This window comes from Lactuca serriola, chromosome 7 (genome assembly GCF_051521515.1).
Source record: "Lactuca serriola cultivar US96UC23 chromosome 7, Lser_US96UC23_V15, whole genome shotgun sequence".
In the NCBI taxonomy this organism is placed as follows: domain Eukaryota; kingdom Viridiplantae; phylum Streptophyta; class Magnoliopsida; order Asterales; family Asteraceae; genus Lactuca; species Lactuca serriola.
Window position 1 is genome coordinate 165,724,439 of NC_136414.1, and position 23,525 is coordinate 165,747,963.

Here is a 23,525-nt window from a genome sequence, read left to right on the forward strand (position 1 = left end):
CCTATCAATAAATGTGGGTACTTATAACAAACAAACATACAAAAATTTAGAATTGTTTTTCTAATGTTTTGACAAGAAATGGAATCGAAGAATATAATATTTAACTTGTTTTATTCAAAACATGTAAAGAGAGCAAGCATCCATCTCTTGATGCTATTTTCATTTTTATGTTTCGCATTTTATCTTTTGGGTTGTTGTTATTGATTTTTAGCTATTGTATTCTCTTATTCTTAAGCTCTGGGCTCTCGTCATCCACCAATTTAAATCGTAGCACAGCCATAGCCATAGCCATAGCCACATGCAATCTCAATGATTAATTCATCTGTGTAATGTATGCCTTCCCAGTTCTTCATCTCATGACTCAAGAGAATTAGTTATATTAAAGTCTCCTTGAGCTTTGATTCTCTTATATTCTTGTACTTGTATAGATATATTAAAGTCTCAACCATTCATGTCAACCAATGAAGCTTGTATCAAAAAATGGCATTGCTTCTACATGTGCCAATGACTTGGACCATGATACCTGATTCTTTCTATCTACACCTTTTCCTCGGCACCCGTATTCTCCAAACACAACTGTCCTAGTAACACAAATACATTCATCAACATTAAAATAAATCACTTTGTTTAGGTATATATAATAATGATAGTGAAAGTGTGTGAGGGATGGATGGATGTATATCTTTTTCTCCATGGGTGGCTCCAGTCGTTCCAGCCGGAAGGGTCTATGATGTTGTCAATATGGCAGTAGGAGTAGACTGTCCTTGAATAAGTTCCCCAGGCTCTCCTCAAGTAGATTTTCCTTCCTCTTCTTTCGGTTATAGAAGAATTTAGAAAAGAAAATCTAGTGTCCTCATCTTATGAGTTCTTTTGATGAGATGCATTGGCTCCGTATTTATCAGCAACTGAATGTGGATTACATTACACCATCAGATTCGAAATTATTTGAATATCAGGCACACTTTCATATTTCGGATTTAGGCTTTGGTTTAAGATGAATGTTAACGATCTTCACAAGGTTTCAGTGATCAGAATGATGAATAGGAAGGTTGGAGAAGGTGAGGCTAAGAGATTCCTTGATAAAATCGCCAAACAGGTCCAACCCATCATGCACAAGCATAAATAGAGGGTTAAAAATCTATTCGAGATGTGGTATACTCTTCCTTCTTACTTTTTCTTGGTGATCTATTTTGTCCCGATAATTTCTCTATTTCCGCTGTATGTGGTAATAACCAAATGATGACACCACTCTAAAATAGTAGGAAGATCATATAGTTGTTGGAAATGATAAGATATTGAATGAAAATTAAATTTCTGATCAACTATAAGTTGGCTGATGATTTGTTTAATGATTGAGGATGTATGTTTTTTGTAGTCCAAAAACCCTCGACTTTTGGGCTTGAAAGTGGGACATGGTCTTCATGTGAAGATTAGACTTTGAAAGTTAAAAATGGATTAGGCTTTTTACCCTTTTGATTATGTTCTTGATACAATTCTACATGAGTTGTGTCATAATGCGATCGTGATTTTTCACCCATTTTTTTTATAAAATTAAACACTTTTAACAGATTATGTTTGCGGAAGACTTGTTATAAATGTTTCAAAAACACTACCAATGTCACTTTATGTCAAAACATCACATCCAAAATTTAAAGTTCACAAAACATAATGATGAAAAGCCAAGATGTCCAAAATGGTATCATAACTAAAGATACTAAATGAAAGTACCAATGGTTCCTATCATCACCAAGGCATCATGTCAAGCTATCTGTTCCAATACACAAAACCAACAAGCAAAGAAAAAGTGTTACCATAAGCTAAGTGAGTCAATTAATACAGTGTTAGAAAAACACACATATTATAAATGGATTCACTACAAACATATTGACATTTAGTGGCATACTTTTTTAGTGGCATAATTCTTTTGTGCAGCTATATTATGTTTTTAATGGCATATTTTATGTGCCACTATAAATATGGATAGATTTAATGACACTTAACATGTTATGCGATTAATATTCATATTTATTAGTGACATAATGATTTAAAATACCATTAAAATTTTTAAATTTTGTATCATACAAGTTATTATATGCCACTAAATTTTTAAAATTGTGCCACTAATATTTTTTGTTTCCTTTTTTTTTTAAATCTGTGTTTTAAGTTTAAAAGTTATAAAAAAGGAAAAAACAAGAGCCCCATTTTTTCTCTCTGTGAAAAATAAATTAAGGAAAGAAAAATGGTTTGCACCGGTTTTCTGAAGTGGCTCCAAATGAAAACTAGAAACACACGGGATTCAGTCTTCCCATCATGGTTGCTCATCTATATCATCTTCTGCCATTCACAGTAACAGTTACAGAATTCAAATATAAATGATTTCTGTTTCTCCATCACTTTCTCTTGATATGAATTTGTTTGAGATTGCAATGAAGTTAGGGCTTAAGAAATCGAGGCAACTCATTCGTAAATCTGTTGAGCTCCATCGCATATACAATCTTCAAATTGAGTCATCAAGTGTTGTAATCGTAAATTGTTGGCTCATATTACAATTTTTGTTCATTTACTGTTGGTTTGCATTAGTAGATTGTTAGTATTAATTATCTACAATGTTTTCATTTGGTAAAAACGCAGGGAGAGATTTGCAAAGCTCTCATCTGCCTGGAGATTGATGCTAACATGTATGTGCGAATTCGTGAATGTTGTATCCATTCTATGTAGTTAATTTCTTCAGTTCTATTTCAGATGATGAATTGGTTGTTTATCCCCAAAAATTTTAGGAATCAAGTTCTGTTTGGTCGTGAGAAGGCTTACTTTAGATCTTTCAATCTTTACAGAATGAGACTTCCGTTAAGTATGTTCTTCATCATACTTTTAGTCAGTTGATATGTATCAATAATATAATTAAATGATGAACAATCATTTTGTGATGAATCGTAGGAATCAACTTCATGTTAGGGAATTAGCTATTCGATTTGGATGTGTTAGGCTCATTCCTCTTGTTAAAAAGGATTACCAGTTAAAAACCATTTGTTATCAATCAAACAGGCTATTGATGTTGATGATACAGACATGGAAATTGGCTTATCTAACCATGGAACAGTGAATACAATGTTTGCAGCATTATTCAAATAACTTTTAGTTGTAATTGTTGTACATTGAAGATTAATTGTTACTTATATAGTTATTCTCTTCCATTCACCTTTTCCAATTAAAGTAAACTAAGAGATCCTATTAAGGCAACTATTTCTGCCAATGTTCTTGAATATGCTTTGAGTGGAAATGTTACAGTCAAACCCCTTCCATTAGGATCACCAGTTAGTAGAAAGGTGCACATAAGTGAATTTTCAAGATTTTGAACTTTATTTCTCAGCTACTTAATTGGCTTAATTGAGTTTGACTGCTGGTAGAGAAACAATAAACTCATTTTTTGGTGTTAATGTAAATGAAGAACAAACTTAAGCAAGGATTATAATTAGAGTTACTTCAGCCACTCAAAGAAAATTTAAGGTAATTATATATGCATTAAGCCATTAACATCTCTATACTAATAAAAGAGTAGTCATTTTGCCAAGTGTCATAATATTAGAACTCCTAATTAATATGATGCCACTTGTCATTCTATTAATTCTCCATTTTAAATTCATTAAACCTCCTAATTAATATGATGTTATTTGTCAATCTATTTATTCTTTATTTTAAATTTTAAATTTTAAATTTTATATTATTGTTTTCATTAGTTCACATATAAAAAGAGTCTAATATATATGATAAATTAATTACACATATTTATTTGAATCAATAATTATAATTTTACATAACTAATAAAAAAATCTCTTAATTAATAATGTATTTAAAATTTTATATAAAATAATTGATTAATAATTTTGAATTTTTTACTATGAATATTTAATCAATTTTGTAACTGTGGTTTCCACGGGTTATAAACTAGTGATTTATAAAGTGCCTGAATGGGTTATGATGTGTGTTTTGATAAGATGTTGTATACATAAATATTATTTCTTTTCTGGAATTAATGAATCGTTTGAGCCCGAGTAAATGACTATTTTACCCTTTTGTTTAGAACAATGGTATAACATATGACTACTTAGATAAGAAACAACAATATGAGTTAGGTTCATATCCAACACAATTCTCTCCCTTTTTCTGATCTTTATGTGATTCTAATGTTGCAGCTACTTTACTTCGAGCAAGAGAATGGTAGGGGCTATAATCTTGCACTACAGGTAATATTTTTTTTTCTTTTGAAGGGTTCGGATAATATCTTTTTAATCAATATTTGCTATAATGTTATTAGTTTTAAATGTTACCCAAATGAAAATGATGAACGATCATCTTCATTTAAGTACAAAATATTACAGAAACAATTTTAACTTAAATTGAATTTAAAAAATGTTTTCATTTTTACTTTTATCAATGCTTCATTATTTATTTTTTATCTGATTTCATAAATTTTATGAATGAGTAAATTTTAGACGGTTTGTTGCAATATATGTCATTAACCCTTAATTCTTTACAAAATTATTTGAAAGTCAGAAAAATAAATATTTTTGTTAAGATTTGATTTCACTTGATTTATGATATAGATAAACAGTTTAGGGAAGAGGGATATGAAAGGGCAAAATGGTAATTTCTCTAGTAATTTGAGATTGTCATTTGTGGCTTGTTATGGTGCAGGAAGAGAGTGAAAAGACAAGGAATGTGACATCAACAAGTATGTATTTCTTGCATTTTCAAGTATATATAATGGATTCAAGTGTTAATGTGGTATGCAAATTGTCATCATATTATTTCGTATTATTTCAAGAATTAATAAAAGTTATTTAGGATATTTGGTAATTTGGTGATAATAATTAAAAATGACTTGTGATTATGAACAATTAGCAATGGCTAAGGACCCAAAAGCTGCTTTCTTTAAAAGATTAGAAGGTCTTCAGTCATGCGAAGTTTCAGAACTAGAAGTCGGGACCCACATATATGTTGGTTAATGTTGAAAATTCTTCTTTTTATTTTTTAATTGATTTGTTAGTTTACCAATTTCGAAAATACTTAAATAACATCATGGGAACTTATGATATATATTTTTTATAGGTGACAACTGAACCATTTATTCTACTATTAAGTGTCATATTTTGTCCTTTAAAAAAACCATGTCATAATTTATTTAAATATTATGTTTCTAAATGTTCATAGGTAATTCAAAGAAAATTAGGATGTGTGCTTACACCATCAATCTTGATCAATGGCAACATTGGGCCTTCATTCTTATTCTTTTTGTAAAGGAAGTATATGATTTTAATTATATAACTTTGTTGTCATTGGCTATATATTACTTTTATTTAAATATTTTATTTATATATAACCATATTTATTAATCATTACATTTGTGTACAGGGTATAAGAAGTCTTCATAATGATTCAGCTGCATATGGATTTACCTTGTTTGATTGTGATGCTTATAATTTTAGGTTGGATATGTGAGTGATGATGCTTCATATGCAGATTTGGATTTATTTGATATTTACTTAGACTTTTTTTTAAAGAATTCTAAATATTGATGAAAAACAATGAAATTAATATTATTTTCCATAGACTACAGTTAAATTACTTTTTTATTTAATATTATAGCTAAAAATTGTGTTGCTATTAGTATCATAAATTCTAGAATCATGTGCAATTAGCGGTTGAAAACATATGCCATAAAATATTTTTTTGTATTGTGGCAAATAAAAAAGTGCCACTAAAAATAGGATCAATTTTAGAATTGCATGAATTTTTAGTGGCACAAATTATGTGTCACAAAATACTTTTTGTCTACAGTGGCAAATAAAAAAGTACCACTAAAACCCTAAAACCTGCAGTGTCAAAGCTAAAAGTGTCACTGAAAAGTTTTAGTGGGAGCACTTCTAGTGGCCCTTTTTATTTGTGCCGCTAATTCTTTTTGAGACATTTAGTGGCATTTTTTTGGTATTAAGTGGCACTTTTTGTGTGCCACCGAATGACGTTTTGTTTGTAGTGATTCACAAAAAACATCCACACACAATCAAAGACTCACGAGCAAGACATAATTACATCACACCGCATCACAAACACAAGTTTATCTCAGTTTATTTTAGTTCTTCTTTTAGAGCTTCTTTTATTAGTTACTCTCCTCAACCCCGTTGTAACTAATTTTATTATATCTATTCGCCTATTTAATATTAATATATAATATTTTATTTCTCTGCTTAATAAGTACTCATCGCTCACCACCACTGTAATTATTAAAGTAATACCTCCTAGTTAGGGTCTATTTCTTCACCGCAAACCCCCAAGGCGAGTATCATGTTCGCTACTAACGTGATCAGCACGAACCAACGCACTAGGTGAAGCACAACTCTCACCCGTAATCATTGCCCCCGGTGCACTGCATTCGATACTCCGACATTGCACATTCATATACATGTGTTGTCGTTAAGGATTGGTACAAACTGTGCCAATTCCACTGCCTTACACATTCCAATCCTACGTGATGTTTGCGCTAGCCCCACCGATAGACCAACATCACTCCAATCCTCCCACCGTTCGAACCATGTCTTGAATGATCTCCTAGAAAAATCATTCGACCCCGCTTTGGCTTAAGCTCTTTCCTCGTAGGTGTCGTTCAACCCATCGAGTCCCCACAATAATCCGAATATGGTATATACCTATGACTAGGTTACTACCCTTCACCTCGCTAGTCTATTCCTATTTTTAATTTAATAATATTGAATTAACTAAGGAGTTACACTTTTACACTCTCATGTAATCATGTAAATATTAAGAATTTTCTTTTATTAACGTATTACCTCATTAAGAGTTCATTTCAGGTAAACATGTAATTTTGTGTAGTTATTACATTTTACATCACACGCCACTTTCATTGACAAAACTTTTATAATGATTTTACAATGCTAACATTCTTGTCCTAAAACATTTTAAACAAATATTTTCAAAGAAGTATTGACCTGCTCACAAAACATAAAAATCATGCACACCAATCAATCTAATATGACCTTAGATCACATATCACATCAAACAAAGATGAGTCTAGTATGAAACATCCTATATACAGTCACACTTAAAATATTTCAACATTCATGGCACAATACTCAATCATCAATAGGGCACATACATCCTAGATAACTTGGTTCATCCCATTTCATCTAAGATATGAGATACTCCTAACAATGTACTTTGTAATTCCACAAAATTAATTAACCTTTGTCAAGAAATGCCCTTTCCTATTTCAAGTCACACAAGCACTTGAGGTATCACGATCCCCCCTTAGTCTCGACGAATCCTTCTTTCCACTTCAAGTTTTAAGATCACTTGAAGTTGTCAAGGCCTCTCCTTAGCTTTCCAGTAGCAAAATATCTTTAAAAATTAAATTCTTCATGTACGCCTCTTAACATGGCATACACCTAAACATAATTTTAACTATGCTTAAAATTAGCTTTATTTATTACATTTAGTCTACGTTTTATCACCTTAGCTCTTCAATTAAAAAAAATCTTAACCTTTATTGTTCAAATAGTATTTAGGTTATATTAAATTATTTAAGTATCGCAGTGAAGCTAATGTGGTAAAAACAATATTGTTGACAAGAATCTTCTTAACCAAATGCCTTGGCATCATGTCATTGTGACTGCCATAAACTAAGCCTCACATGACGATAGAGTTACGCATTTCATGTCATTGTGATGACCAAGACACCAGATTTCCATTCACATAAAACACCATGCCTCATTTACTTCTCTTTTCATTCACATCCTTAGCATGATCACTGTCAGAGTAACCTGCAATAGTGATCTGATTTGCTCCTTTTGTATAGACCAAACCATGGTCTAAGGTGCCCTTTATGTACCTAGGAATCCCTTTCACTGCTTGAAGATGAACCATGATAGGTCTCTCCATAAAGTGAATCACTACTCCAACAGCAAATGCCAAGTCTGGACGATTTGGGTCAAGTACCTAAGTCCACCCACTATACTCTTGTATTCAGTGGGGTTCACCAGCTCTCCATCTCCCTCTTCAGCCAGTTGTATCTTTTGTTCCATGAGACTTTTGGTGGAATTAGATTCAAGCATACGGGTCTTTACCAGTAGGTTTCTATCATAAGCTTCTTGTTTCAAAGTGATACCTATTTCATCTTGTTTCACTTCAATTCCCAAATAATAAGAAAATAATACAAGGTCACTTATCTCAAATTTTGCGTTCATCTCCTTTTTGAAACTATCAACATCCTCTTGGCAACTCCCTGTTACTATTAAATCGTCCATATATACCGTAACAATCAAATTCTTTTCACCTGCTTTTCTTTTGTAAACTGAGTATTCCTGTAAACACCTTTCGGAACCCAAACTTTTCAAATAATTGTCTAAGCATGCATTCCATGCCCTGGGCGCCTGCTTTAACCCGTAAAGTGCCTTCGACAGTTTGTAAACCTTCTCTGTTTCTCCTTTTTTCTCGTAGCCTTCGGGTTGCGATACATACATTACCTCCTCCAATTTCCCATTTCAGGAAGGCTGATTTTACATTAAGGTGGTGAATTTTCCACCCATTTGTGCTTGCTAGGGCAAAAATCATGCATACAGTTTCGATCCTTGCGACTGGTGCGTAAACCTCATCATAATCAACTCCGTATTTCTAGATATAGCCCTTTGCCACAATTCTAGCATTATACTTCAGTATTTTTCCAGATGGATCTCGTTTCACCTTGTAGACCCACTTTAATCCAATCACCTTTTGACCCCTTGGAAGATTCACTAGACTCCATGTTTTATTCTTTTCAATTGACACCAATTCCAAGTCCATAGCTCTTACCCATTCCTTTATTTTACTAGCATCTGCATACGAGACTGGTTCTTCATCACTTCGGATCATCATCAATTCTGCCGGGAGTTCAATTTCTTCAGTCTCGTCTTATAAGTCTGTGACTAGCCGATAGTGCTTTGGAGCACCCCCACCTGTCGAACTCGAGGCGGTACTAGCGGAGTTGACTTGCGATACAGGTGAATTTGGCGTAATTGGGGAATTAGGTGTTGACGGTGGGTTTGAGTGCATACCAGGTGGGCTCGTTTGTGAATCCAATTGTAAGTTAATGGGCTGTGAAGCTTCATACCAATCACTATCACTTTGTGATGACCCTTGTTCATGTCATGGTGTACTAGGTTCCCATTCAAATTCATCATCATAAACCTCATCTAGGTTGAAACCTTCGACAGTGAAACTTATACCCGGTATCGCTTTGATCTTCGTAGTCTTCTCCCACACCCAACCTTGTTCCTCATCAAAGACTACGTCTCGACTCACGTACATCTTCCCAATATCCGGATCCAACAACCTATAAGCCTTTGTTCCCCTTTCAATTCCCAGATGAACCAGTCGAATACTCCTTTCGTCTAATTTCGCCAAGTGCCCTTTGGCAACTTTCATATGTGCCAAACACCCAAACACCCTAAGGTGTTCAATGCGTGGCTTTCTTCCAGTCCATATATCGTATGAGGTTTCATCTTTCAATGCTTTTGTGTGTGCTCTGTTGAGAACATAAATAGAGTGATTTAGAGCTTCACCCCATAGGCTCTCTGGCATCCTCATAGTCTTCAAGTTACACCTTATCATCTCCAATATTGTTCGATTCCTTCTCTCTACAACCCCGTTTTGTAGTGGATAGAATGGAGATTTATACTGTCTCTCCAGTCCTATTTCATTGCAGTATGTGGTGAATTTGTTTGACACAAATTCGCCTCCACGGTCAGTCATGAACATCTTCAACTTCTCCCCTGTTTCGACTTCCACATTCGTTCTGAAGTTCTTAAAGACTTCAAAGGCCTCATCTTTTGACTTGTTTCCTGAGGGTGTAATAGGTGATATTGGTCCATATAGATCACCATGAACAAGCTCAAGCCTTTTCTTTGCCCTGTAACTCGAATATGAAGGAAATGACTTCCTCATCTGCTTTCCTGATAAACATCCTTCACATGGTTGTGTAGGAATGTTTAACTTTGGCATCCCTTCTATCATCTTCTTCTCCGACATATTTTTCAATGAGTTAAAATTTATGTGACCCATTCACATGCGCCACAGCCACGATGGGTCATCAAGATTTGTTATCAGACATAGTCCTTTGACTTCTTCCAACTCTATTTTATAAAGTCGATTTGAGGACCTTTTAACTTTCATCAACAGTCTCCTAGTGAGATTATGGACCCACAAAAATGGATCCTTGATTCTTATTTCATCTCCACCCTCTGCTAACATTCCCAGGCTTATTATATTACTGCATAAGTCTGGGATGTAATATACCTCATTAGGTTTGCGTTGACTCCCATCCTTACTGTTGGATAAGGTGTCTAAATCCATAACTTATTTGGTACATACTTGAACCGACCCGGCATGGTCCATTTGGGTTGCACTTCACCCAAACGATTTATGGATAATTTTATGAGAATTGTATACTTACGATTTATTAATATATTATAAGTTATAATATATTAATATGAAGTCATGTTATTTAATTAGTTTTAGTCTTAAATTAATTATGAATTAATTTAGAGATTAAAAGAAGACTGATTAAATTATGGGCTATTATATTTTAGATAGTGTGGGCTAATATTCATTTGTTAATGGGCTAAGCTAATATGAAAGTCCATGGATGATCCATGGATCTTTTAACCCAAGGATCCTTGGAAAGGAAAAGACATGGGTTATTAGGGTTTCACCCTAACCATGCACACTATATAAAGAAGCATATGATGCAAGAAATAGGGCCTAAGGGTAGACACTAGTAGTGTGAGACTTAGTGGTGGCCGATTCCACAAGAAAGTATACTACTCTCTCAAAGTTTTCCAAGTGTTTGTGGTGATTTGTGATTCCATTTGAGGCATTCACACTATTGGGGCTTGGCTCTCAAACTCCAAACAATCAACCATCATCAAAAGGTATGTATTTCTACTAGTACTTTTATGATTCATAATCCTTATGCTATGCTAGTTAGGAAGAAACCTTGGAAGTTATTATTTGCATGTATTTTAGAAGAAAACATAGATCCAAGGTTTATTAGGGTTGCATGCACACTTAGGAAGTGTTAGATTGCTCAAAACCCAACAGTGGTATCAGAGCCTAGGCTTGTTTTCTTGAATACTTGATGCAGATTGCTGAAAATCGAAGTTTATGTGCTGTCTGCACAACAGACTCGCCGAGTCCATGAAGGGACTCGACGAGTCCAAGACAAAATTCATCCAACTCGGCGAGTTGGTTCATGCACTCGATGAGTTGGAACCCCAGACAGCATATCTTCGAGTTTTGGTGCTGGAATTGGTCTAGAATCATTACCTTAAACTGTTTTGGACTCATAAAACCTATTTTTGATGTGGTAATGATGATGGTGGACCAATTTCAAAGTTATAATCAAAATTTCAAGTTTATATGTGTTCATATGATTCTTGAAATTGTTGATGTGGATGTTCATGTTCATATGAGTTTTGTTAGATCATAGGAATTATTTGCAAATTGTTTGTTAGTTAATTCTTGATCTTAAAATGTTTTAATGGAATTCATAATTTGTCCTCAAGTTATGGAATTCCAAAAGTTTTTTCTTTTAAATGTTTTTTTAAGAAGTCATAAGTTACACTTTAGAAGAGTTTTTCTAATAAATGCTTTTATGGACTTCATAACTTGTCCTCAAGTTATTGATTTCCAAGAGACTCTTCATTAAAAGTATTAAACACTTAATTAAAACTCATAAGTTATGAATATCCAAAAGTTTATGATTTTTTCAAAACTTGCCCTGAAGTTTTGGAATTTGTAAAGTCTCACACAAACTTTAATTTCATACCCTAGAAGTTTTAAAAGTTAAAATTCTACCCTTATACTATTATAAGATTAATGGTTAATTATTATATATATGTATAAGAACAAGTCGTTTTACCGTTAGTAGGCCTCCTTCACGAAGCCGGTCTATAAGGTGGGTATAAGGTTGTTGCCTATAAAATGACAACTTAATGGGTGTCCACTCTCACCCACCGCTTGCTTGATCGGTGGAGGGTCGTTAGCCGAACGGGTAGGACAATGACTTTAAATCCTCATTAAAATTATAATGATTATTATAAAGTAACTAAATATTTTTTATTTAATTCCCAATCTTAGTTACTTTAGGAAAAATGTGAATTTGGTGCTAGCCCATGGAATTCACACTTTGTACCTTACCAAGTCGTTGGTGGAGCGTGTGTGGTTAACCGGCACACTAACTTGGACTAGTAAGGATCACGAAGGGTGACTTAATGTTTGTCATAGATCAATGGAGCGTGTGTGGTTAACCGGCACATTGATTGGGTGATAATATTAAGGGTACCAAGTGAATTGGTATGGTTATTCACACCTTGTTTTGTGATCCTCGGCATCTCAATCACAAAATTTGAGAGGGCACACTCGAGATTGAAACATGCCATTGAAAAGTTCAATGAATCTCAAAAGATCTAGGAATTTCAAATCCAATTAAAACCTAATAAATTATTTTTTTTTATGGTGGAAATTGGTGAATCGTCATTCGCCTACCTTCAAATATTTTATAGCTTGGATTACGGCATTCCTCTTCCAAATTATAAAATATTGTGTTGGGTCCTAGCCTTAATATTTCATATTGGGTGTTATATTAAGGACTTTGAATCAACTAACTTGATTTTCTCCCATTATAGATGTCTGGTTCAGACAACTATGATCTTCCCAAATCTCTTGAAGATGGTGTCCCTCAACATCATGCTTCACTTCCTCCACCTCCTCTAATTATTCTCCCTCACCCACAAGTTCTTGAAAAGTTTAAAGTCACTCAATCCCTATTGGCAAGCATAGTCTATGTGTACTCACATTTTGGAGATAAAGTCACATATTGACAAGCCGGGAGAGTTGGGTGTCAAAGTCCCGTGAAAGTTGGATGTTCAATCACTTTCTTAGTAACATAGTGAGTCTCTTTGGGACTACTATGAGGCAGACTATGACATGACCCTTAATGATGTTATCTATTTGCTTGGTGTTGTGGAATCAGCAATGATTTGGAACACCAGTAAAGCAAATTTGATTAAAAGAACAACTTCCCAAGTCTACATGGACATTGACAATGGTAGCATTGGATATCTAGAAAAGGATTTCTTTTCCCAATGGAAAGGGATCGGCTATAGTCAACTCGGTTGACCAAATAGTAAAGAGAAAGGAAAATTCTGAGATAGTCTCATGTGCCATTACCAAAGGGTCCATGTGTTTTGTTGCCAAAGGAAGGGGCATTGGTTGCGAAGCTGCCCTATTCACCTAAAAGGTCATAAGGTTGATCAAGTCAAGAGGTTTGACTCTACTTCGGGTAAAGTCCACTGTCTAACTCTATTAAGTTCCTATTTGGAGATTCTTATTACATAATGTGAATGGGTCACATGCTGATGTTTTTAAGAATCAAAGAAAAGATAGGAAGCTTAAAGTAAGTATATGTTGATTCTGATTGCAAAGGTGGGTTTCGATCGCATGGTTCGACAATCAGAATTTTGAGCTGTTGCTTAAGAGTTATAATATATTGCTTATGAATAGATAACAACAAGGTTTTCATGTGGATTGTAAGGATAAGTTTTTCCGCAAAGTTTTAAAATAAAAGAAAAAAAGGGTTTTAAGTTTATTTATTTTAAAAAATATCCTTACAATGGCATCTGTGGAAAAATTGTTGCTTATATGTTTCCAGTAATAGCAATATTGGAAAGTGGATTTGATTCTTTCATTTGTGGTAGTGTCTGAATTTACCAAATGAAGAAAGTTTTTCATCACCCAAGTTTCAATTGGACAGAAACTTGGAATCATACAAGTTGTATTTTATGATGAATGAGAATTTTCATCTTTTAAAATTAAGACTAATTCTTTGATCACATGTATATGTGAGTCAATTGAAGGACTAAGGAATTAGGTACACTGGGTGTGCGCTGGTCAAGGTCCACCACAAAGATTGATTTGTCATGATTTACTGAAGATTAGTAAATATGATTATACTTATAAGGTTAAGTATAATTCTGTAACATTGGAAAGGTTACAATGTATGACAAAACAAATGAGAAGAATAAAATTAGGTGGAAAGATAAAAGTTTCTCAAATCTGAAAGGATGGGAGAGTACTTTAGTATCATATTTCATGATCATCTTAATGATTATGAAACCATATCACAAATTCATACTCTAAGGACGTCTTAGTGCATTGTTATGGCTAAGAAGAGAGGTCATGAATTGTTGGATTGGTTAAAATCAAGAAGATGATTCATATTTCATTCCAAAACAATTCTTAGAGTCATACTCCAAGATTGTAACCTAGAGTGACATAAAGGAAGATTTATTAACACTAGTCAAATGTAAGAGTAAAATGTTTTCTACTCTTGTACATTTGAGATTGGTAAGTTGTGATGTCTTGGATGAGACAAAGACCAACTAAGACCAATTGTGTGAAGTGTTAGTCTTGATAAGAATCCGCGCTATCCCTTGAATATTTGTTTTGTCAAGGAATGGTTCTTGACTGGGGAAACTTATATATCAAGGAGACAGTGGGAGCCTTAAAGATCCCGAAAGAGTTTCAAGATTTAATCAAGAGTAAAACTTGTAATTTATCACTAGCACACGACTTAAGGTTTTCAACCTATCGTGTTGACATAATTCTTATTTCTGTACCTACTTCAAATAAGTTGAATTTGCATGTGAGTTATCAGAGTTCAACTTGGAAGCATTGGTGGGCCTTGTGCTACCAAGGTGACAAGAAACTAAGATTGAACAAGTTTAATCCATGTAAGGCTGAATTTGTCACTAACCTTATCTTGTGATTATGGTTTTGACAAATTCACATGGATAGGAACTCATACACTATAAAATCTAAGTGTCATAAGGTTTCTCTCCGATTCATGAAAATGATGGTGAGGAAACGCTTTCACTAAGTAGATTTTACGTAGATATCAATTGTGTTATTTGCATTTTCAAAAGTCGTTAGTGGAGCATGTGTGGTTAACCGGCACACTAACATGGACTTGTGAGAAATGGAAAAGGTCTAAGAAATTGAGACTATGATTACGACATCCCTTTTCATAGTTCTTGAAATTGCTTAGACACACATGTGAGCTATCTAAGAAAGGGTGTATGAATCTAAATTTCAGAAGTCCAGTAGATATCTGGAAATATGTCAGAGCTAGTGGGAGCATAAGTGTTATGCTGATAATCATCATGTTAGTGGGAGCATGATTATTACGTTTAGTGTTGCAAGTTAGCAATGTTAATTATAGAAGACAAAAGTTTCAATTCGTGAAGTTGCAGGGGTTGAAAAGTTGTTTTGCTATAATTAAGGGAGAGGAAATTATACTTCATTTCAATTCTAGAAGCTTAGATTGAGATTTTAATCATCTTTAGTCAAGGACATATATATGAATTTTATGTCTGAATGGTTCGACTTAAGGAAATTCTCTATATATTGCGTTCTCAAAATTCAATTATGACTACGGCATCCCTCTTCATAGTTAAATTTTGAAAACATGGCAAATAAAAAAATATTGTAGCAAAAGACTGGTCTAGTATCATGTCTTTATGTGAGACATCATGAATCGTGTCCCATATGCTTCAGATATAGGATCGATTTCATGTGCTATAATATTCATCTTTTCTAAATTTTCCAAATGCTGAAGGCATTGAGAAGGGAAAAGTCTAGAACTGGATATGACTAAAGTGATTAAGCAATTGTCGAGGACAAACCTGAGGTTCGCCAAAGATTGGTTGCTCAGGGACAGTTGGAAGTATGATGTCGGAAAGGACCATATTGACATATTCTGAAAAGAAGTAACTCTTGTTCGGAAGTAATAGTCAAAATGGGACTATGGAAATGTCTCCATAGGTGGAAGTTATTCAATCTATGTAAGATTAGAAAACCTTAATGCAAGAAGGATGTTCAAAGCAATGTACTTTGAATATGAGACTTCCGTTCCATAGAAGTTGACCTTCTTTGGAATACTCTGTAATGACTGGTTACAAGGTTTTGGTGACTTTGTGCATAATCATTACAAGAGGAACATTGCATAAAAGTTTAAAATCTAACAGTTTTTTTTTGGTAAATGATAGGAATCGGGGATTCTCACATTTACAATAAGGATTTGGGATTGTGAAATGAGTATCATTGGAATCATGTTCAATTGATCTACATCACAATGTAAGGATCATAAACAAACATAGTGTGCATACTTGGAGTATGGCATAACTATTGTTTAGAAAAACAAAGTGTACATGCTAGGAGCATGGGACGACTGTTGTTTTTATTCAAGTCTTAAGTTGATTATTTGAAACATTATACAATGAATAATGTGTAATCAATATGGTGATAAATAAAAGGTGGTTCTATTTATATTCAAAAGGGTTCTGAGACCATATTGGATTCGATTATTATTGTGTTTCACTTTGCATGTTTTGACTTCCAGAATAGCTAGGTTATTCTTTCCGAATGACTAAGTTATTTAAACACTCCACAGTCGTTCATATGTTGGAAGTAGGTATGAATCAAGACTGTCATGAATCGAGTTTGTAGATGGCTAAATGGGTTTAGTCATAGCAATGGTTGCTACAACATTCATGAGTGCTCATAAGTTATGAGTATTGGATTAAACCCACGCTCACTTGTATCACTTCATGGAATTTATCTCGAGTGATCGTGAGACGGTAATATCATATAAATCTTCAAACCTAGAGATATGAGTTGTTACCTATGAGTTGGTTGTGCATTGATTGCACGTAAACGCATCAGTAACTTGATGTTATAAAACGTGCCTTTATGTACAATTCAACAAGTAGTAGAACAAGCATATGAGTCGAAGTTTATCTGTTCCTTCTAGAAATAGAAGCGATATCTGGGCCCCTCGATGATTTTGTTGTGACCTATGTACCGGCCGGTCAGAACTAAATTGATGTGTTCGATTAAGTTCTTTGTCAAACAAATCGGAAATCGGGAAACAAACTGCTGGACAATAAGTACGACGTTGTTCCATGTATTTGTCCGGCTGATATCATGAGAACAGAGGATTATATGATCACTTATCTAAAATGGCGCTTCATAGTTCAACAGAGTTTTCGAGAGCTACGATTGTTGGTTGGTTCCTAAAGTAACATACGCAAATATAGTTATTAGACTTATCCAAGTGGGAGTCTGTTGGATAAGGTGTCTAAGTCCATAAATTATTTGGTACATACTTGACCCGACCCGGCATGGTCCATTTGGGTTGCACTTCACCCAAACGATTTATGGATAATTTTATGAGAATTGTATACTTACGATTTATTAATATATTATAAGTTATAATATATTAATATGAAGTCATGTTATTTAATTAGTTTTAGTCTTAAATTAATTATGAATTAATTTAGAGATTAAAAGAAGACTGATTAAATTATGGGCTATTATATTTTATATAGTGTGGGCTAATATTCATTTGTTAATGGGCTAAGCTAATATGAAAGTCCATGGATGATCCATGGAGCTTTTAACCCATGGATCCTTGGAAAGGAAAAGACATGGGTTATTAGGGTTTCACCCTAACCATGCACACTATATAAAGAAGCATATGATGCAAGAAATAGGGCCTAAGGGTAGACACTAGTAGTGTGAGACTTAGTGGTGGCTGATTCCACAAGAAAGTATACTACTCTCTCAAAGTTTTCCAAGTGTTTTTGGTGATTTGTGATTCCATTTGAGGCATTCACACTATTGGTGCTTGACTCTCAAACTCCAAACAATCAACCATCATCAAAAGGTATGTATTTCTACTAGTACTTTTATGATTCATAATCCTTATGCTATGCTAGTTAGGAAGAAACCTTGGAAGTTATTATTTGCATGTATTTTGGAAGAAAACATAGATCCAAGGTTTATTAGGGTTGCATGCACACTTAGGAAGTGTTAGATTGCTCAAAACCCAACACTTACACCGAAATACAATTAAGCCCTTTCCTTCTATACGAACTTTTGCTTCATTTCCTAACTTCACATATCCTTAGATTGACTCATTCAGATTCCTGAACTTGCACTTATCTCTAGTAATGTGGTGCACTTATCTCTAGTAATGTGGTTACTAGCCCTTGTGTCAAGATACCACATACATGACTGGTTGAAGGTGTTTCCTTGTGATTTTAACTGTGTGGTCACACTTTCTTCATTTAGAAACACTTCAGCATGTTCAAAGGTTGACAAAAGCAAAGTAGGTTCATTGCCATGATGGTCTTGTATTAAATTGTTTTCTTGATTTCTTTCTCTTCTTGGATTCTTGCACTCAGCTGCATAGTGTCCAAACTCCTGGCAGATATAACATTGGATTCCACTCTTTTCTTGACTACCAGATGCTTGATGGTTCCCTTCCTTTTGATGGTATGAACCCCCTTTACCACGACCACCACGACCACCATTTCTTCCTCTGCCCCTGCCTTGGCCACGTGAGCCTCCAAAAACACCTCTATTCGATTTTTGCTTGGTTTCTCCTTCTGTTTTCTTTTTGTTCCTCTCTGACCATTCCTTATAGGTCAAGAGAAGTTTTCTTTCATCATTCTCTCCATGACCTTTCATCCTCTCTTTGTGGGCCTTCAACCTTCCAATCACTTCCTCGACTAACATTGTTTCTAAGTCCCCAAATTGCTCTAGTGTAGAGGCAATTTGAAGAAACTTAGATGGCACAACCCTTAGTAGTTTCTTCACCATATAGGACTCTTCTATGATATCTCCTAAAGTGCGCAAAGTACTCACTGTGTTGATCACCTTCACAACAAACTCATCAACACCTTCTGATTCCTTCATACTTAATGCCTCAAATTCAGTTTTCAATGTCTGAATTCTTGCAGTCTTTACTCTATCTGCTCCCGCGAACATTGTTTTTAACGCTTCCTAGGCTTCTTTGGTTTTTTTCTTCTCAGCCAAAGATAGTAGAAGATCTTCTAGTATTCCTTGATAGATGACTACAAGCGCCATCTTATCCTTTTTCACTTCTACCACTGTGTTTGATGTCCTAGGTTCCACCGCATCCCACACTCCCTGGGCTTGCATGAAGACCCTCATTTTGTTATCCCATGCAAAGTAATCACTTCATGATAGCATCGGATAATGGAGAGTGACCAAGCCTTCCTTTTCACCATTGCCATTGTTTCCTATCATTTTTTTGCGTGGTTGATACTTTGGCATGCACCAGGTTGTGCTCTGATACCAAGTGTTAGCCTTTTATAGGAGTGACAAGGACTTTATACCAAATTGAGAGATAGGGGACCAGAAAGTAATGCTTCATAGGGGACAAAAATGTGATTATATCAGGGAAGGGTAAAATTGGAATATATATATATATATATATATATATATATATATATATATATATATATATATATATATATGCATCATTAATAATCTGAACAGGGAATAGAGAAGCACAGAACACGGGTGAAGGGTCAAGGTATTTGAGGCAAAATGGTACTTTTATTCACTGGCAGTAAGAGAAATAAGCTAGAGGATACAAAACACTATGCACATTTGCCTTTCTATATAAACTAGGAACTTTCTAGAAAAATAGGAAACTAACTACCTACTTGCTAAGGACCAGGAATTATTTGTCACGTGATCTTGATTTATTCAAAGGTAAAGAAAACTAAGGCCTTGTTTGATAAGGCTCTTACCGAGTCCAGTAAGAGGCCACGTCTAACTCGGTGCAAGTCAAAATGTTTGATTACACCATTTTAAGCTCTTACTCGGTCCATAGGCTTCTTACCGAGTCATTCTAAAAATGACGCTGACTGAGAATATAGCCTAATTTGCCCTTTATCTTTTTTTTCTCCTTTAAACGTGACTTCACTCCTTCGTCCTTCATCTTCATCCCGTCTCTCGGTCTATTTCATCCTCGCCGCAGCGTTGACCACCTCCTCCAACGTCGTCCTTTTCAACGTTATCCTCCAGCGCGGAACTTTTAACCCCTTCTCTCATGATCTATTGCAATTGTAGTCTTACTTGGAATAACACTTCCAAAAAAATCGTTCACCACCAGGTCAGTTCTCTTCTTCAATCCTAATTCCTAACCTGTAATATCATCTACATATCCTACAAGTCAATTAGGGTTTTTACAATTTTTGGAACGGTGGATTCTTTTGTGTATCTCTATATCTAACACATTTGACCCAAAATTGATAGTGGAAACCAGTAATTAAAGACGAAAAAAGGATTAAAAATTAAGCAACAGATGAATTGTATGCACTTAATGGTGTTTCAGAGATAAAAAAAATCAACTAGTTCCAAGAAATAGAAACGATGTAATATAAAAAGAGCTTTTTGTTTGAAATTTCCGCATTTACTTTGTCCAGAGGCATAATCAAGTGGAAAAAAACTTCAGGTTGCTTGATGCAGAGTTTGACATTCAATGCAGTTTTTGGATCAAGATAGATATACAGTAACTTCGTAAGAGGCTTCTTCCATAGACGTAAAATAATTGTTCAGTTGACCAATGAATTTCTAACAATTTATTTATGTTACTGTGGTAATTGTAGTTAATTAAAGTTTCAATATACATTTATTATGATAAAGCTATATCTTTATTAGATTACGTTGCACAATTGTAAATTATATGCATTTTGTTTGTAGGGGTATTTTGGTTATTTTTTTTGTTATTTTCATTCCATTTATTTGTCTTTCTCTACTTATCAAACAGGATTTGCTAGTCAATAGTTAACTGTAATAGGTACCTAAAAACCACGTACATGCAAAACTTAATATACTTAATATAATTTGTGTATTTACGGAAGGGTAAAATAGTCATTTGTAGCATTCAACACTGTTAGTCAGATGCGTTATCAAACAATATGATTGCAGTTAGAGCAAGATGTAGTCAGAGCTTCAACACAGTCAGGCATGTGACTCAGTTAGGTCTAACTCGGTCAGCAACTATCAAACAACCCCTAAGTAATTCTAATTTAAACGTGCTGGAATTAACTGGACTTGAATTATCTCAACAAAACAAAGATGGTGCCGAAAAGCTTGGCTCCTCGCCGGAGTTTCCCACAGCCGACACCTGGCTAGCTCTATTTCTGCCTCGGTTATCTCACTTTCTCTTTCTCGCTCGTGGTAAACATCGATGGTGAAACAGCCCAAGAACACAATTGAAACATTATTGCTTCGTATGTATAGGCGAAACCCAACAAAGTAAAAGAAACAGATATCATTTACGTAGCCTTAGACTACTAGGTGTGGGCAACATGTTATTACATGTTATCACACCCAAATTGTCCACCTCATCATCCTAGTCACAATTTGGTGTTATAAAACCAAAGGTGGAAATGGGCGACACCAAATAACATGGGTTAACACATTTAATTTTCTATTTCTTTTTTTTTATTTTTTTTTTAATGTTTTTATTTTCTATTATTGTAATTTGTTTTATTTTTTTTATTCACTTCATATATTTATACTTTGTTTTTTTTTATTTTATTTATGTCATATATCTAAAAAAACATATAAATTAATAAAACATAAATTCATTAAATAGTAAACTAAAAATACCATACAAACCAAAAAAACATTGAAAAAGAAACACACGATAGTCATAATAATTTAAAAAAAAACACCGACAAACTATTCTTCGCCCAAGTATTTTCTCTCCATCTGTGCCTTCATCTTCCGTATCACTTCAGCTCGTCTCGGAGGTAAATCTTTCTTCGTTTGTCGTAAGAATTGCCAAATCCTTCGATATGCGATCTTCTTGGAGTTCTTGACGAAGGAAATCCAAATGTTCCCGTTGCAATTCGTATCTTTTATTTGCGATTTCCGTGTGGGCGTCAAATTTTTTTTTTTCATTTCCTCGTGCTCTCGAAGCCGACTTTCATTCTTCTCCGCATGTCATTGAGCGCGCTTCGCTTTGTCACGCCCCATAGGTCGTCGTGGCTGAGAGATTTCCTCGATGTCGTCAAACTCGTTCGGGATCTCATCGGTGTCCGCGTTGAGGTCGATATTCGTGTGTCCGTCGGAAACGTCAACCGAACCCGAACCACGAGACCTTTTGGATTGTTGTTCCGATGATGTTGGCGTTTTCATCCATTTTGGATCTTTCCTCACTAACTCCCATATTTTTTCATACTCAAATTTGTACCCCATTTGCACGTGATATTCCTCCCTCGCGGCTCTAAACACATCGAAATTATTGGCACCACTTTGACGTTGCGAAGAAAATTTGTTGTATATGGAATTCAATTTGGTGCACTTCCGGCTAATTTGAGTCCATTTGCCACTAAGCATATCATTATTGCGATACGTGTCACCCTTGTTCAAAATTGTGTGGAATTTGACGATTACGGCATCCCAAAAAGCAACTCTCTTCATATCGTTCCTCATAGTTGGTTGTTTTGAAGTACCACACCAAGCCATCGCCAACACATGCTCTTCCTCTGGTGTCCACCATGTTGAAGGTGGTTCTGTTTCGTCCGTCCCGAAAACGACCTCTTTCCCTTTCTTTTTTTGGTCTCCATTTTTTTCCCGATGTTTTCTGACTACCCCCGGCTTGCGTCTCGACAACTGGTTCTTGCGTGGGTGTGGGTTGTGTGATTGTTTGGCGCATGGGACCGAATGTGTTAAAAATGTTTTGTTGAATGTTTGCATTTTGTTGCACAAATGGTGAGGTAGAGAATTGTAGTGGGGGTGAGGCGAGATTGAAAAAATTGCCGGAATATGGAATTTGTGGTGAGTTTTGCGAGTTTAGAAGGTTAATGTATCCCTCATATCCCGCAAAACCTAATGGAGTGGATGTGTTTGTCTTCAGAGGAGAGGTATTCGGGTTTTGATCCATATTGGTTTTTTTTTAATGAAATAGAGATAGATATAGAGAAATAGATAGAGATATAGAATAGAAGAATTGAAGTGAATAAAATGATATATATATATATATATATATATATATATATATATATATATATATATATATATATATAGTTAAAATAAATTTAAGAAGTAATTTTTTTTTTTCATTTCAAACGGTAATATTACCGTTTTTCAATGGGAGAAAAAATCAAACGGTCAAATATCGGGGGTAATTTTTGGCGTTATAACTCGTTACAATAGTAACACCTGATGGCGTAACACGCAATAACGTAGGGCTGGGGCGGTGTTCCCGATTATAACGCCATTAAAGCGCTTGCCACGTAAGATAACGTGGGTTCCGCATTTCCCACACCCGGTTGTCTTAATTATTTAACGTTTTGAATCCCAAATTACAACCTTCACCCACCCGGTTGTCTTAATGATTTAACGTTTTGAATCCCAAATTACAACCTTAACCCTCAATCTTTGCTTCTTTTTCATATTCTACCTTTTACTTTTATTTGAATTAATTTTAACCTTCACTTATAATAAACATTTTGCTTATATAATTTAATTTAATTATACACTTTGTAAATATCTACTAATACTTTTAAATATTACTAGCACCATTTTAT

At 34.6% G+C, this 23,525-nt stretch overlaps 1 protein-coding gene across 1 annotated transcript; it reads right to left on the bottom strand.

The window, feature by feature from the left end:
- Positions 1-18,087: 18,087 nt before the first annotated feature.
- Positions 18,088-18,939, bottom strand: LOC145064512 (uncharacterized). Its single transcript, XM_079011949.1, has one exon. It carries the CDS (start codon positions 18,937-18,939, stop codon positions 18,088-18,090), a length of 852 nt encoding a protein of 283 aa, XP_078868075.1.
- Between the last annotated feature and the right edge of the window lie 4,586 nt (positions 18,940-23,525).

What these genes read in the sequence shown, in the direction of transcription:
- LOC145064512 (XM_079011949.1), bottom strand. Translation starts at nt 18,939, where the DNA reads ATGTTCGCGGGAGCAGATAGAGTAAAGACTGCAAGAATTCAGACATTG.